Source organism: Python bivittatus, unplaced genomic scaffold (genome assembly GCF_059951505.1).
Source record: "Python bivittatus isolate LINGU-HERP-01145 unplaced genomic scaffold, Pbiv_v1 ctg000020_np1212, whole genome shotgun sequence".
Lineage (NCBI taxonomy): Eukaryota > Metazoa > Chordata > Lepidosauria > Squamata > Pythonidae > Python > Python bivittatus.
Genome location: NW_028277030.1, coordinates 54,331,721 through 54,349,741, shown reverse-complemented (window position 1 = coordinate 54,349,741; position 18,021 = coordinate 54,331,721). Strand labels below are relative to the sequence as shown.

General features: G+C 37.9%; 1 protein-coding gene across 1 annotated transcript in view; it reads left to right on the top strand.

Annotated features, from left to right (window-relative positions):
• Positions 1–16,419, top strand: part of FAXC (failed axon connections homolog, metaxin like GST domain containing) — a 34,665-nt gene extending 18,246 nt beyond the window's left edge. Inside the window, exon 6 of the mRNA XM_007422503.3 lies at positions 7,617–16,419. Within this exon, the coding sequence (XP_007422565.1) occupies positions 7,617–7,903 (287 nt within the window). The 3' untranslated portion in view covers positions 7,904–16,419. The remainder of the gene's footprint in view (positions 1–7,616) is intronic.
• The last annotated feature ends 1,602 nt before the right edge of the window (positions 16,420–18,021 follow it).

Sequence of the window (18,021 nt, the reverse complement as noted above, 5' to 3'; positions counted from 1 at the left end):
AATACTCCCCACTTTCTAGTAGCTCACCATAATTTGGGGGCTCAGAGAGAGTAACAACTGCTCCAGCTTCTCCTAGCGTTAGTTATGAAAGCTAAAATGGAGGGTTGCCTTCTCTCCTCTGTATCTAGGAATAAATTGAACTTCTGCAAGCAGGATAGTAAGGTAAATAAAAGCTCTGCTCTGCTCAGCTTAAAACCAACCAGTTTTTTTGGCAAAATGCCTTTTTATCAGTGAGCAATGAACAATGCTAACAGTTTCTGACAGTTTTCCTACTTCCTTTCACTCTGAGACACCAATCTGCCTATAACTTTCAAAGGGACAATCTGCACTTGTTCCATACATTGTGACAGTGTATGTGGAATTGAAGCCTATCTAAGCATGCCAAGTTCCATTTCTGTTAAAATGGAAGTTGCCTTTGTGCATAGGGCTAAAGCTCCGTTCTGACAGATGAGGAGAAATATGAGAACAGGGAGGGTGAATGCTCTAAGCCTGGAAAGTGAGGTCAACACTTAAGGAAGGGAAAGGGCCAGGAGTGGTGCAATGGAATGGGTATGAACTGTCACCATGACAGAATATTGTAAACGCTGGGTCCTGCAGTGACATTGAGGGTCTGGAATTAGAGCAACTGAAGTTTACCAGCAAAGGACACAAAGGATGTTGTGAGACTGTAGGGAAGAGGCAAGCCCAGTGGTTTAGCTGCTGAAGTACAGTACCTTACAGAGGCTCAATAATACATTTAGAAACTAGCTCTTTGGTGATAATACTATAATTTAAATTATTATCTGTGATAACCTGATGGCTTTCTCCAGGGATTAAAGCTGCTTCAAGATGGACACTTCCACCATAATTTTAACTAGATCACTTTAGGTAATATTTTGTTTGCTTTAGCTAGCATAGTGCTTTGGTGGTTAGGAAAATATATATCCAGAGTTCCTGTGATTTGCATCATATGAGAGTAACTTCTATTAATACAGTAAGAGGATGCATAGGTTATGAACTCTGGTTATAGTGACGGTACAGTATTAGTTTGCACATCACCACCTGGAAATTTCCTGCTGTCTCCAAGCTTTTTGCTTTAACAGCCTTCCAAAGCACCCTAGATAATTTAGACCACTTTCTCCAGATGGATGCCATCCAAATGTGTTTATCTGGTCAGTGCTAATGGAGTTTCCTGGGACTTGTAATTCAACAAATCTAAATGCAACAGTGTTGGGGAAAGCTAATTTAGAAAAAATGCTAGGATGATCCTCACAAATAATGTATGGATGCCAACTTGACAGGGCTTCTCATTAACCTGTCCCATGGGCCATGAATTCACTGGTTGATAGGATGGAGTGTTGCACAAGGATAAGTATTTGTTCAAGGAAGTGTGACACTATGGAAGACAAGCAGCAGCGCTGCTTTCAATTAGTTCTGATCTTGCAGTCCATTGGGTGCTCAGTTCATTTATTTGTTCTGAAAAGTTATGCCCCATTTTTTCACTAAAAAATTGACAGCTGCCTTTGACAGTCATAGCACAAATGTTTGCAACAGATCTGAAGCGTGTTGCACAGACTGTGCATTAAATGCACTTTACTATTGCTCTAAAGTGAACCTGAGTCACACAGATTTGGTATGAGGCAAACGTAACTTAACTCAACTCTTGAAGACTGTGTGTGATGGGCATCCGTCCTTTACCCTGTTCCATAAAAAGGTGCATATGTTTGTAATTTGTATCTATCTGTCCACTTTTTCTTATATGTATTCTATTGGATATTTTTAGCAAAGGACTTCAACATAGCCCTTTTCATAAATACCACAATTTCATGTAATTTGTCATTTAAAGGCCTATAATCTAGAATAGGAACATGGAAGTCATAAATGACTTGTCCAATACTGTGTAAACAAACCGGCTGGGTGTCACACCTCCAAGAGGCATTGGATAAGGCCCAGGAGCTTCAGTATGTCCAGCAGAAATCTGCTGCTGAGCTACAGCTGTTTGCTTCATCTTGGAAACCTGGAGGAACATTTTATAGAGAGTAGAAAAAGAAACTTGAGACGATTAAAGAACTGCTATAAATAAACTGCTTGTGATCTAGAAGGCTGAGTAACAAGTTTACCAACATAAATAAGTCTGAGCTTGGGACATTGGTGTATAAGGTCCATCTTGTCTTTTTCACTGGCATATCTGGCATCTAGACAATATCCAGCTAAAATCTATAAGGGTTGAAATCTGAGAAAGCTATCCAGGTCCTAACACAATACATAATATCAGTCATGGACTTGGATAAAGGGGAAAAAACAAAAAACAGAAAACAAAAAAAACAAACACCTTAATATAGGTGAGGCAAAGGTGCAGCCATTTTGGAGAGAAAGAAATATAAAACTAATACATAAATAAAATACTTTCTCCAGTTTCTTTCAACTGATAGCGCTTGATCTGGCTTGCTGCCCATCACTAGGCTTTGCTTTCTTGTGAAGATTAGATGTCTCCACGAAAAACTTTTTCCTATGTAGAATAACACAGAAAGGACTCCCTCAGGCCGAGCTCCAATCCTGGTGACCCCGGAGACAACCATAGGGAAGTTTTAAAACAAGCTTTACTCTTGTTTTCTCCTGGGATTTTATCATCACTGCCCAGTGTAGCCCTGACTCTGGAATTTTCTGCTGGTCTCCCATTCGAGTGCTTTGCAAAGAAAATCTTCAAATCACCCACGGACAGCTAGGTGCTGGAGAAGACATTAATTTATGAGCTAAACTCATCAAGTCACCTTAGCACCAAAGAGGAGGTGAGAGAAAAGAAAATTTGCAGCCTTGTTTAATTCTGCACATAACAAACCAGAACCCCCCCTCACTGGTCCTATAGTCAACTTCACTGTATTTCCCCACCAAAGTCCCAACATACCAAGAGACTAAATCACCCACACTAGAGGACTGTGCAGAATCCTCATACTCCACTCCCCACCCTCCACTCCTGAAGATGGGCTTTACTATATTGGATTAGCTTACAGGACTGTCATTATTCACAATCTCTCACTCACCAGCCTGCTTTTTGCAACAAGAATATTCCAGCGATGGATTTTCTCAACATGCATTGCCTGGATAACTGTTTGCTTGTTTAGAAGTTTCAAAAAAAGCAATTGACTTTTTTTTTAAGGGTCTGAGCTCAAAAGATGAATCCCTGTCTTTGACTCAGCTAGACGCATTACTGAGTTATCACAGCCCTGGATCTCTGAATTGTTTTGCAGGAAGGAGCAATTTCTTTCCACTAGGAAGATTAAAACCCTTCTTTAGACCAGCTCTGTGTGAATCATTGCTAGGACTGTTCATTCAGTAGCTAAAGACCCTGAAGATCAGGCACAGGCTTAGAAAACAACCAGAAGATTGACTACATGTTTTCTTTTATATTTTCCACAGGTTAGCTCTTGATAAAAATGAAAGCTGGAAATCTGGGATTTATGGTTTATTGGGAGTGGGAGGGAAGTGCCCATTGCCCCCCACCCTGGAGAGGCCCATATTCCATTTTTTTGTCCTGGGCAAAAACACATTAGCATAAAACTAAAGCTGTAATTTTGGGTTCATAGCAATGAGACAGTTCATGCTGTAACAAACAGTGCATAAATGATGTTCATATGCAAAGCATCCTGCTGTTTTGAGAGAAATTTCTGTAGTCATGCCTCTCCTCTTCTTTCCTTTCCTTTCTACACCTTTCTTCTCTCATGTACTTGGAGATTCTGGGGAGGCATGGAGGATGGAGCATCGCTCGCTCTGATGGAATTTTCAAGCAATGCTGCCATCTGGCGGTTTATTTGTTGCCAATTGACTCTATTACACGTTTCTACTCTGTTTCTAAATGGAGAATGTAAAAATTGCATCAGAGAGACTGCTCTGTTGTGGGTTGTTAGATTTTGGGTTGTGTCATACTACCCCTTGTGCTATTTCTTGCAAAACTCTTGTTTATTTAGATTAAATCCCATCTAAATGAAGGTGAGTATTGCGACAAATAGCATAGAGATTGGATTTTTTTTTTTTTAAAAAAAAGCTACACTATAGTGTTCTCCTAATATGGACTTAGTGGAACTTTGAGCTTTATGCAAGGCAATGAAATGGCTATAATGTATTAACAGAAACAGAGCTGAAACTTGGAAAAAGAACACTTTTCAGGATAGTATATAAAATTGCCAGTCTTCCTCTCAAATAAATAATCACAATCTGTTGGTAAATAGAAATGAAAAATCAGAAGTCAGATTTCTTTTTGGGGGGCCTTGAAACAGCGAAATAATAGCCAGTAAAATTCAATTGCATTTCTTTGCTATAGGAACCACTCTAACATTTCTTTAGCAGAGGATAGATGCAAGGAGGTTTGTTGAGGTTTAATTCCTGCCCAAATCCCAGTAGGTACAGTTTATGCACCTATTCTGTTCGACACACATAAGCTGCATTTCAGGAACAAACACTCAAAAGCAGAAACCAGACTATGGACAGGTCTGAGCACACTGGGAAATATTCAGGTACAGAGTGAAGCTTCCAGGGAAGAAATGGCAATGGCTCTGCTAAAAGCAGAGTCGACGACCATGGCAGAATAAAGAGACAGCAAATAGAATGGCTCTTTGTAATTCCTCTCTGGACAAGGAGAGGACTTGAGATCACCCATAAGTGCTCTAGGCAGTTGCTCCTTATGGGGAGACCACAAGATAGCAGTCTCCAGCAGGTATAGAGCTCTGAGAGACAAGGGAATAGTCATCTTTCTCAAACCACAGTTGGCGCCTTTGAAAGGACACTAAGTTTCCATACTTCCTTTTCCAATCACTTTCAGAAATTGCTTGTTAACTGCTTTTCAGCTATTAGGAACCTTTGGATCAACATGTTTTACATGTTTTACAGCACTGGGTGAGTTTCCTTCAATCCTTAATGAAATAAGTTTTAAATTCAAATTTAAGAACTTAAATTTTGTTTTTGAATAAAATAGCAGAAGGGTGATAAAAACTTTGATTTTAGAAAGTTACAAATGGACTAAGGGTCCAGATAAATTTGAAATAAGATTTTGGAATTAATTATAAAGAATCCTTCCCATGGGAAAATGCTTTTGTTTTGAATTCTTTAAAAAAAATAAGATAAGACTTTAAAAATTGGATGTTAGAGGGAACTAAAGATTATAATTAAAGAAGAACACTCAACTTACAATTACAGAATGAAGCAAAATAGTTTAACATTGGACATATTGAAGGATATTTTTGAACAATGGACTCAGAAGTTAATTTTAAGAGTGTTTGTGTCTGTAGATAGACTGTACTTAAAAGATGTTATGAAAGGGAACAAATTTTACCTGACAAGATTGAGACTGATTTGAAAGTGGATTTAAAAATGATAGGCTAAAAGAAGGATATGGAAAAAAGATGGACATACAAAAGAAATCGGCCGATGTCCTAATAATTAAAAAGGATATACAAATAACAAACCAAGAGAGTGACCTGGATAATTTTCCCATATTGGATTTACAAAAGAGAGACTTGTTAAAGCTTTGAAAAATTTTGTGAGAAGAGACAAAGAAAAAATGAAAAGAAATCAAGTTCTACAATATTATTTGATGGGATTAAAGTTCAAGATTGTTAGAAGTAAAAGGAAGGAATATAAAGTTGGCTTATTTGATCTAGGTTAAAATTTTTATTTATTTATTTATTTATTTATTTATTTATATTTATTATTAAATTTGTATGCCGCCCATCTCCCCCCAATGGGTGACTCTGATATGTTGTTATCTCTGCTAACCCTCAATGGACTTTTGCTGACATCAGAACTGAAATGACGAGGCTTTATGGATTTGTGTATAGATAAGAGATGGGATATGGGAAGAAGAGATAATTTGTTGTATCTTAAGAGAAGGTGATAAATTGCTAAAATTGTTTATACTTGTTCTGATGAAGGGGGAAGTCCCTTCTTTATATATTTCTTTTCTTTTTCTTTACAATATTCTTATTTTTTCTTTCTTTTCTCTTTTTGCTTTTCTGCTGCTTTTCTGTTTTCTTTTTATTGTTTTCTTTTTTTAGTTTGAATTAGTTTTTATTGTCGTAATTGTAATATTTAATAAAATTACTATATATAAAAAAAGGAAATATTCAGGTATAAAGTGTAGCAGGCTGGGATGCTGGTTCAACCAGGGAAGCAAGTCAGCATTTCTAACTCAACTGAGAGTTTGTAGCAGGAGTGGAGAGTGACTGCCTGAGGCCATGCATTTGATGGGTGCAAAATCAGGGCCCACTTGCAGCCCCTGCTTTTATATTGTGGCCTCCTTGATCAGCGCCGGATCATGCCATTGAAATTCCAAGGCATAAAACTCTGGCTTGGTTTTTGGTATATGGGGCTCTTTAAGAGTGCTATGCAGGGTGTTGGATTCCAAGGTAAAAAGTGTTTTGACACACATGGGTCGTGTGAAAGGAGCATCTGACTTCTCTCCTTAAAGTAACTGTGCTTTTTCCAGGGATTATGCTGGTTGATCCTGGGGAAAGAACATTTGTTTAAGGAATTGCAGAAAATACTCTGTTCAGATCTGTGTGGTTCAGAATACCTTTTGCCTTGAAGCAAAGCACTCCAGAGCCCTACCAGTTAAAGCATATTAGGCATCTTAAGTTAACACATCTATTTTCAGATTTGACAGTTCCCCAAATAAAAAAGGAAACTCAGAAAATAAAAAAGGAAAAAGGAAAAAAAGGTGACATTTCTATCTCACCTCCTGGTGTTCTAATCCTGTCATCAAATCTCTTCCTTGGACTTTTGGTGGAGGCATGGCAAGCTAATCATGTTTCTGACAGAGCAGAAATGACAACCATGGCAAAGACCAAAGAACCTGTTCTTTGGAACATCTCTGGACAAGGAGAGTACGAGAGATCACTCACGCATGCTCTGGATGCCTGCTTCCATAGCTGTGAGCACCAGGAGACAAAGGGATCAGTCATCAAGGTCACAACTGTGGCAGAGTCTTTTGAAGGACACTAAGTTCACTAACCTCGCCTCTAATCACTTTTGGAAATTGCCTATTTAACTATCTTAAGGCTATTAGAAATCTTTGGACCAACAAGGTTGAATGGTGAATCTATCTTAAAATCTCCAATAAAAATTATATTTAAAAAAATCAAATCTCTTCCTTGGAACCCTCAAGGCAAAATCATCATTATCAAAAGGGCACTTCCCCCCAAAACAAAAGATGACCCCACCCTGATACTGATGAAAATGATGCTGACTCCTGGGGGAATGAATATTCTCTTTTCAAAGTGTTTCCTGGAATTTTGGGTCTTCTTCCTGTTTTGGTACCCTTAGACCTTACTGTAAAGTAGAACAGAATAGAGCATTGTGTCTAACCTATATGGACTATTTGTTGTTATTCTGAGATAAATTTTACCCTAGTGCTGATGGATGGATGGATGGATGGATGGATGGATGGATGGATGGATGGATGGATGGATATTGATTTGTGGGATGATATGGAAATAGCTGTGGCCATATATTTGTCATGTCATCTCTGAATGTGAAAGTTGCCTCTTGCTAATTAAGACTTTCCTTATCCTTTTCCTGATATTGCAGTTTGAATAGCTTGGTAACCATATAACATTGTTCTCCATCCCCTCCTCATGTTTTTCCAGGAGAACTGATTAACCTTGCTATGTACTGTGAGAGAATAAGGAGGAAATTCTGGCCAGAGTGGCATCATGATGAAGACAACACTCTGTATGAATCAGAAGAAAGCAGTGAAGCAAGTAAAAGTCAACCGCTGCAGGACTTCAGTTTTTATTCAAGGACAGAAACATTTGATGATGAAGGACCTGATAACAGTTTTTCCCGAACGCCTGATACCGATTATACAGGGCATTCCCTCTTTGATTCTGACGTGGATATGGATGACTGCACAGATCATGAACCATGCAAGTGATGTGTCTAAAATATGTTATCCCATTTTGTGTCAGAAGCACTAATACTTCTTGGGACTCATGCAAACTGACTCAGGTTTCAAAGAGCCCCTTGCTGGTTGGGAAGAGACCATTACGCTCAATGCTATTTCCATATGGTCTTTGGACCATTTCATCTTTTTTTCATCTTGCAAAAGAGTTCCAATGGATCCTAGGCAAACAGTTTTTAATACTGCGCACTATGAAATTGAAAAGATGACAAGGAAGGTAATGGGAGGGAGGAGGGGAATTCATGTTAAAAAAAAAACAGAACTTTCCAGAATGATATAGAGAAGCAAAGCGTCAAGAAAATCTCATTTTGATGTTCTAATCTTCTCCTCAGTGGACTTCCTGCCCCCAGGATATGTTGTAGTGAAATCAGCACAATGAGGAATGATAACATCTTTCTACTACTTTGGGTGTGCCAGGTGGCCCCTTGCATTTTGTTGTAAAACAGGTTCTTCAAATATGTGGGCTCTAAGAAATGTTTGCAAAAGGAAGAAGTAACTATTTGTTTTTGCATTCAAACCAATCATTTATGGCTCCTTTCTGATAAAATTTATTTTTATTTAGTTTTAATTTACTTTGACAATCTTACTTTTTTAAAAGAGAAAATGCACCATCCTTTGTTTTTATCCTTTGCATAAATTCTGCTGCCATAATTACTCAGACTAGAATATAATAATTATATCAAAAGATCACAGGATCAGGTTACAGGGGCAAAGAATTGGATTGTGCATTATGAAGCAAACTTGATTCTCATTGGCTTGAGTGGTTGGGGCCACCATGATGCAGAAGCAGACTTGGTCTTCACTCAAGAGCAGTTACCAACTTTTACTTTCTCTCATAGAAATGCATGATTGCATTCATTTATTTATGCATTGGATTTATGTCCTGCCTTTCCACTTATACAGGTAGCCTCTTACTAAGTAAGATCTTACAACAGACTGCATCTTCCCACTGATAGCATTCCAGTCTACAAATCTCTTTTCATACAACACCTATTGGTTATAATCATGGCAAGACTTCTGCTCATGGCCAATCACCTGGACAACCAGGTTTGGCTATGTGAATATTGCAAACGTCTACTGTATATCAGGATGTAGTATCACAATTGTATACATAAAGTATTTTGTTTTTAGTTCTTTTGTCCACCATGTAGCCAAGTTTCTCAAACACTTGCAAAGTCGACCAATGTTATTGTACAGGGTTTAATTTTGGGAAGAGGAAATGCTGCTGGGAGCTATAACTTCTGCCCCTCAGGTCTTTACCTGGTAGGTCTGTTTACAGTTATTTAAGGGAAATGATAAATACTTGTTTAACCGCAGGATCCTATTTATTACACCTCACATTGCAAAGCAGATGGCTTTGGTTTTTGAAGACTGATTCTGGGGTTTTATTTAATTGTATTTATATTTATATTCATACTCTACTTTTTGAACCCAAAACAGTTTTGAAGAGGCTCTGGTATCTGTTAAGCTCTACTGTAGGATTTTTTTTTTCCTGGCAGGTTCTTAAAATGGGCCACTGCCTTTCATCAGAGAGACCTGCTGTAGCTTTCTTTCCCTTCCATGTAGTGGATCTTGTTTGTCACATCATCTGTGTAGCTGTTGCATGCAGTCCTGAGATCGGTGCTTATTTATTTCTTTATTTATCAATATTTATAACCCATCCTAATCCTAATGGATCCTGGGTGAGACAACAAAATTAAGTGCAAAAGAAAAAAGCAAAAATAAAAGCTCAGTGTAAGCTGTTAAAATAATATCATTAAAAGCCAGTAATAACCATCATAGCTGCCCTTAAACTAATCTAATCAAAGGGCTCAGTGCATGCTGGAATTAAACTATTTTAGCCAGTTTACTAAATGCCAGCAGGTTTGGGGCAATCCATTCCTTGGGTGGAAGAGCGTTCCTGGTCTGTGCCCCATATACCTTTTGAGGACGGGGCACCTACATCTGTCCCACTCTTGATGATTGGACTGCATAGGCAGGTTCAATTCTGGCAAAGCATTGCCTGATATAGCGCAGAGCTATGTTGTAAAGAACTTCAAAAGTAACAACCAGCATTTTGAAGTGAGCTTGAAACTCTACTGGCAATTCATTCAGTGACTTCCCATCAGCTGCTGCATTTTATACCAGCTGTAACTTCTGTAATGTAGAGAAAGTAGAGCATGTCTCTAATGTAGGGACCATTATCATCCTCCTACCCCCATGTGGTGATCAGGGCATGGGTTACCATTACCAGGGCATCTTGGCCCAAGTAGAGTCACCACACCCCCAGCTCCTGCAAGTGGTCCAGAAGGATAGTATGGCTGATAGCACTGAACACCATTGAAGGGCCTAATAGGACCAATAGGGGCACCCTTCCTCTGTTTAGTTCCAAGCAAAAGTCATTGACAAAGCAAGCAGTGCCATTTCTGTTCCATTAAACCTATTAATCTGTCAGTTGTTTTTTAATAACTGAATAATCCATATCTTCTTTAAAGTATAGGATGTGAATAATAGCTGATATTAGAGATCCATAGAAATTTTGTTGCTTCTGTTAGATTTCAAAATTCATAATAATAATAATAATAATTAATAATAATAACAATATAGTAGCATTCAGGAATTTTGAGTGAAATTAACAAGGCCTGTCTCTCTCTCTCTTTCCCTCCCCCTCTTGTTCTCCTTTTGCTGGTTTCAGATATACCTGAAAGGACTGAAAGGTTGACAGTTGCAGTAAAATCCCTTGTGCCTTGTCTATGATCTTATTATTTGGAGATGGATCCAACTGAAGCCTTAAGTCTTGTGAGTGGGGAAATCTTGTTTCCTTCCTCTGAAATATTGTTGCATTCCAAGGGCCAGGTAGCCTTTGATATGCAGAATGGCTTTATTTTACAAATATCCTTCTCCTTAATAAAATATTTCAGAAAGGCTTTCAATTCATATATATATAATCTGAATGAATATACCCATGAATAAATATAATGCATGACACCAACCAAATCCAAGGAAAATTCTATACTAAATGAAATCTGAGAGGTCCATGAGGAAAAAAAGAAGTTTCAACTCATTGAAATGATAGCAGAGATTAAATCACATAACACATTGAGACATAATGTAGTTTGTTTGGTTTTGGCTTAGTATAGTGTGTGAATTCAGTGGGTTGTAAACCATGATATATGACTTAGTGAGATGTGTGATTCTAGGCACTGTAACTCTCAGGTTTTAAAAAAGCATGATTAAATCAAGACAGGGCTTAGCCCAGTGTATGAACACAGTTTTCTAGACTATCTGGTCTGTGAATTACTCCACTTTTGTCAGATCAGGCAAAGGACCTCTGAAGCAGATCTGAATATTTGAGAGAGGTTTGGCTTAGAGGTGAAAGAGCCTGAATTACTCAATTGCTAAGTTCTTTATTGCTTTATACAACACTATTAGTACTTGGAATTGTATCTGAATATGGACTAGGAACCAATGTAGCTATTTCAAATCTGACTTCCTTTGCTTCTCAGCCAGTGATCAGCCTGATCATCAGGTTGATCACAGAACAGAATACTGTCTTCTATTTCCACTACTCAGTTGATCACTTTGTTCAACTGTCTTGTGTGATATGGAGCACAGGATTGCTGAAAGAGAACATAAACTACCCTTTCCTCTACCTTCCTGCCATCCTTTTCTAGTAAATTTGCTGTATTGCATCAGGGTTGGCACACTCTGGGTTCCTTGAGTTAGACAATGCCATCTAGTGGGACCCTGGAAGTGTGCCTTCTCTATTGCAGTGTCTGCCCTGTGGAGTGAAGCCCTCCGCCCCCGAGGTCTGGGTGGCTCCCACCCTGCTTTGGAAGGCCTTGAAGATCTGGCTGTTTGTCCAGACCTTTGGCAAGTTAGTTGAAGCCCCTTCTGAGTTGTGTGGGTATGTCTCTTGTTATTGTCTGGTTTGCTATCTTTTGTTCCTTTTGTCTTTTGTTTTGTTATTTTTCTGTTTTTTTACTTGGTGAACTGCCCAGAGTCACTGGGAGTCAGGCAGTGAACTTATATAATAAACCAGCAAGCAAACTAGAGCATACTAAAGAAGGCATTTGGGCCTAAAAAGTCCAAATCCACTAGTACTACCAGTCTATCTTTAGGGAAGGGGATCCAGAAGAAGCTGAATATCACATTTAAAAACAGAACAATTAAAAACTTGGTGAGAAAGATGCCCTTTTCACATTTTCTTAATGCTGAGAGAATGGGAGGCAAATGACATAGCAAAGTACGAGTCGGCTTTCTTGTACATGCCAGAAAGATGAGTTTCTGACCCTTGGGAGGCATCTTCAAAACATGGGTGACCATGCGGGGGGGGGGGGGCAGATGAAATGTGATGTTGCAATGTACAACCTGTCCCTTTTCTTTTCCATTGTGATGTCATGTGCAAGTATGTAAGGGGAAGGGCTTTTGTTGTTTTGATGAAGCTTTGCTTGCTGCAGATGTCCATGTTTCGGAAGGGCCTCTCCTCCTGGGCTTAACAACTGGAAGATTTGTAACAGGAGATGTGGTCCCTTATAATCAGACCCTAGGCCATTTAGGACTTTAAATGTCAATTCCAACATTTAAAATTGTGCCTTGTAAGCAGTTGGCAACCACTTCAATTCTTTCAGTACAGGAACTATTCATTCATTTCACATTTCATCTTTATAGGTGCTCCCCACCCCCCATCCCCGCAGTCCACACACATTGGGCAGCAATATGTCATATGATCCCTGTATCTCATATCAGTTAGCTGTATCTTTCAGGTGCTTTTCAAGGATAGCCTCATGTAGAGGATATTGCAGTAGTCAAGAGGGGATATAACTAAGATGTGGTGGATAACCATTGCTGAATCTCACCAGCTCAGGAAGGGACATAGCTGGCACACTAGACATAATTTTGCAAAGGTGTTCCTTGTGACAGCAACTCACCTGCAAATCACAGCTGAGGATTAAGGAGCACCCCCTTACAGCGAACCTCTCAAAAAAGCTTCAACTCCATTCCAAACAGGCAGAACCTTGATTTCTGAGTCTAGTTTCCTCACTGATCCCCATTTAGATAATTGCTGCAGACAAATAGTTGGGCTGATGGTTCTTTAGGTTTGATGTGGGCTAAGCCTCGTTTCCTTTATTGGGTTCTTTTCTGTGTTGAAGGAAGCTGAACTGAAAATCTAGGGTAGCTGTATCAAAATGTGTTTTAAAATGTATAATTATAAGAAAGATTAATTTTGGGGGGAAAACATATTTAGATGTAAACATTGTGCAGAATTTTTAAAAGGTTAGATTAATGCAGAAACATATATGAATATACACATGTTTATACATGTATTTATACAGGGACTGCAGAAAGACTTTATAGCATCATGCACTCACTGCAGATTATTCAAGTTCAATGCATTTATTTATTTAAATTATTATTTTATTTATTAAATTTCTCCCCCACCCATCTCCCTCCAATGGGGGACTCTGGGTGACTCACACAAAACATTAAAACCATAAATATATATAAATACATAAAACATCAAAATTTAAAAAACATTACTAACATTGCCTTCTTTGCACATATCTTTATTAGTAAATAGATAGCACCATTTTCCTTTAGGTATCTTCAAATCTCTCCATATAAATAATGTCCCATTGTGCTAGTCTAAATTCAAACAATACTAGTCCAGGTATTTTACTAACCAAGTTCTATCTCACCTGCTAAAAAGTACTTTAGCCCTTAGATCCAGCAGGGCTAGGCTGTGTATCTCCTTTTAAGGAAGTGTGATCTAATCTAGAGCAGGTGATTCCCAAACCTCTTGATGTTTGGCCCATCCTGTTTTGTCTGAATTCAAGTTATTTTTTTTAGCACCAGAATCTGGAAAACTCAGTACTTAATTGGGATCTGGATACCTTTAGGCCTCTTTGTGGAGTGGTCTTCCTTCTTCTCCTTTTCCTCCTCCTCAAAAAATAAAAATAAAAATAAATAAAATAAAATGCCACAGATCTTTCTAGCTTATCACATTTTTTGGCTGCATGCTTTTCTAATTTTTTCCACATCTTTGGAAAACTCACATTATTATGACAAAATTAAAAAAAATAATGTTACTTTTTCCCCCATTATCCAATTTAATTACTCAAATTTAAATAGAATTATAACATAGAGCATGAAGGTACTTAAACATGTACATACATCTGTCAAATATCTAAATATATTTATTCTAAAATATAGTTGGAAAACCTCTGTTGCAGAAATACAGTTTTTAAAGAATGCTTCACAGTTGATTATAAAGTCTTTAAGAATCAGAACCTACTATACATTGGGGTAAGAAGTCAATTGATCTGGTTAATAATTATCATTTGGATAAATTGGATAAATTCAGCCAGACAAAAAGGCTGTACCCACCTCCCTCCAGGTAATAAAGCAAAAAAAAAAAAGTTTTTTTAATCTGAAAATATTTTAAATATAGCTTAAGAGAAATTTGTTCCAACTTAATCCATTGAGGGGCTGGGAGCAGCCCTCTCATTTGGCAATCCAGTGCTTATTTATTTTATTTATACTCTACCTTTCTGCCAAAAGTGGTCCTTGGGGACTGGGAAGTCAAATCTGAGGAAAACCAATATAACATTTGTCCAAGTGTATAATGCATAATTTTTTTTGAAGGAAATCAAATGGATAAGGAAGTTTGACTAAGATAGTTTGTCAATAAATCCGATTATGCCTATTGTCTTCCCTTTTTCAATTTTCTCCTTGTCATCCATAATTAATGATGGGGAAGTTTAATAGTTTCTTGCCTGGCTAATTACAAACCACACTTCATACGGATTTAATTTTGCACTGGAACCCCAAGAATGGGTTCAGATGGATGTATCAACAGTACTTTTCCTTCACCAAAATAATGCTAAAGAAGCAGTTTTGATTTTTCAGACCTAAGAGACAGCATGTTTCATTTTACTAATATGTGTTAACCTAAAATTAGCAGTAGCTTGACAGGTTTTTAAGAGTATATCCAAGGTTTCTGTTTGTTCTTTTGTTCTTGTTGCTGTCCAAGATTAAATCTCTTTTGATTTTCCGTTTGACATCTGGAATATGAATGGAATTTTGAATGGAGCAGAAGCTATGATATATGTTGATATTATAACTACTCAATAGACATCCCACTAGCTGGTGGCCCTTTTATTCAAAGAAGCGTTGTGTATTTTGCTTTTATGACATTTAACAACTATAGATCTCCTACCACTCAACAAGAATGGAATGATTTTCAACTGGAAAGCATCACCATAAAGTGGTATTTTCTTTATACTGTGTATGTTAACAGAACCCTCCTTGAAAATCTTTCTCATTTGCTTTATGTATTCATATTCATTCTAATGAAACTATGTTCACAATGTCCTTATATATGGTTAAATATAAATTTAGCAAATGGAGATATATAAAGAAGAAAGTTTAGTTATACGTTTTGATTGAGATATGTTAACATGAAGTGTCTTCGCTTGGTATAAGTGATCACATCAACTCTCTGGGAAGCTGATGTCACCATTTGTGCTGCATAGTATATATATAATTAAAGCAAAGTTCACTGGAGGTTATGTAAGGGATCATGTCAAGGTCATAAAATGAAATTAGCAATGTATGTGTAAATTCAGTTACGTGTATTCTATCCAAATACCATGATCGCTGTTGTTTGTTTGCTAAATGTATACCTTCAGGACCTCAAGGCAGCATAAATACAACTCCCTCTTCCTCTCTTTCCCCACAATACAGGAATTGTTGGGCTAAAAAACAGAGACTAGCTCAAAGTTATCCAGTTTCTATGCCAGAGGATAGACTTGAACCTGGGTGTCCTCACTCTTTGTCAAACATCTTAACCACTACACCACATTGGCTCTCATATAAAATGCATCTTATATCCAGTTCAATACTGTTTTGATGAATTAATGATAGAACATCCTCCATTTCAAAAGTCTATCACGTCCCCGGTCAAATCACTGAATGTGATGTCAGTATTACAAAATAACCAGGATTTTGACAGCTGTCATTTTGGTGCTATTGCTTAAACCTCACTAAAGAATGCAGGAATTAATGCCGTTGCACCGTTCTCTTCTCTGACTGTTTTCTCTCACAACTCTTCTAAATTTATTGTCCCAATATCTTGTTTATGATTTCAGTTGTAAGAACACTGAAAACAACAGGGTCATTGTGATTGTGGAAAGAATGCAGTGCACGTAGCTGGTATGAAAATAGAAGCCAACATTGTTTTACTGAAACTATCGGCACTATGTGTGAAGCTACCGATCACACATTGGTATGTGACAAACCAATGCTATTGATTGCTACATGAGGCATTCATTATTCTAGCACTGTTACAACTACTAGTTTTTAAAGCCATGTTTAAACTTGTGCACTTGAGTGTAACATACTTTTAAATTGTGCACTCTGTTGATTAATGTGTGTGTGTGTACATACATATACATATATGTGGAATTCTGTATATTTGGCTTCAATGCATATGTAGTTGAAGTGTAAATTATAATGAATAGATATCCAATATGTTGTTTGTCATTTTTTTCTTCTTGTCTCAGGTATTAAGAAAAGACGGTTTCACAACTTACAAAATCTTAGCGATATATATAATGTTTGGTCATAATACAAAAACCAGTCTTTGGCAGTCACTGCTGTTAGATGTTCTACCTTACAAAAAGGTAGTTCTGATTCAACTGAATGTTCGAAAAATACTTCCTATCCATAAGAGAAGTTTGATAGTGGAAAGAATCACCCAGATAAATCCTCCATCAGCCATGTTCAAAGGGAGGCGAGACAACCATCTGCCACAATGCTTTAATCTGGATACCTGCACTGACTGGGGAGTTAGATCTGATGGTGTAAATGGCCTCTTCTAATTCTGTGACTTTATGCAGTGAAAGTAGAAACTAGCATAACAGAAAACCAAAAGTGTATTTATAGGCTCAGTGTATTTTCACATTCAAGGTTCTAATGTAATTTACATGAGTGAAATTTAAAGAGCTTTTGTTGGGGCTCATTATGTTTGCTGAACAAAAAAGCCAAAGTGACTGGTTTATTGGTCTTACATTAACACATTCTTCCTCTCTCAAGCTGTGAGGATGGCTGTCTCTTTGACAGCTCTGAAATATCCCTGTCTCCTTTTCCTTGTTTAAGGTGAGTGTCTCTTAATTTAAATACTCATCTGATTAACCTAGACATATTAGAGCCTAAGGCAGAGCAATAGACTCATTGCTCCATCCATCCATCCATCCATCCATCCATCCATCCATCCATCCATCCAATCCTCACCCAGTATGCTAATGTTTGTGAGGGAAAAAACCATAGACCAGGCTGTGGGTGGTTTCACAAAATGGCGGTCATAGTGAACATGGCCAGTCATAGTACACAGATTTATTAGAAGGCAAATTGGTAAGGACACTTGGCAGCTTCCTCAGCCTTTTTGGTGACAGCCATGACTTCAAAGGAAGCACTGGTATTTTATACTTGAGAATAAAAATAATGCTGGGATCTGGTGCTTTCCTTTGTAGCATCCCAACTTCTAATTTTAAAATCATCTTAATCTTTTTTTTTTTTTTTAGTCAATTGGGGAAGAGCCTGGCAGGTGCCAAGTGAGGTGCCTGTAGCATGTAAATGCCTGGAGGTGCCACACTCAGAATCCCAGAGATATTGGAGGAGTCTGATCTCTCTTGCTAGACATCTGTCTTATTTTCATATAGATAAAATTTGAATGCGGTGCTATATTTGGATTCAAGGGCAAAAATGCACCTCAGAGCATTCAAGGTGTGTCCATAGCACTTATTTGCGCAACTCCTGGAAGCAATTTGTTTTTTCCTAGGATTTCATGGTTGCCTTCCACAGTTGCTGCAAGTTGTAAGGGAAAGTGTGTTCAGTTTAAGGAAATGCAGGCTTAAGGAACTGCGACATATTCCCACCCCTACTCTGTGGACTTCAAAGCACCTTTTTGCTTTCAAACCCAAAGTACTGTAGAGCCCTACTGCCACTCTCAGGCTCGTGTTTCTTGGTGTGGTTATTTAGCCAAAGATACTATTAATGCTGTATCCCAATGTTGCTATGACCCTGCCAGTAAAGTGAAGGTCTCAGCTATC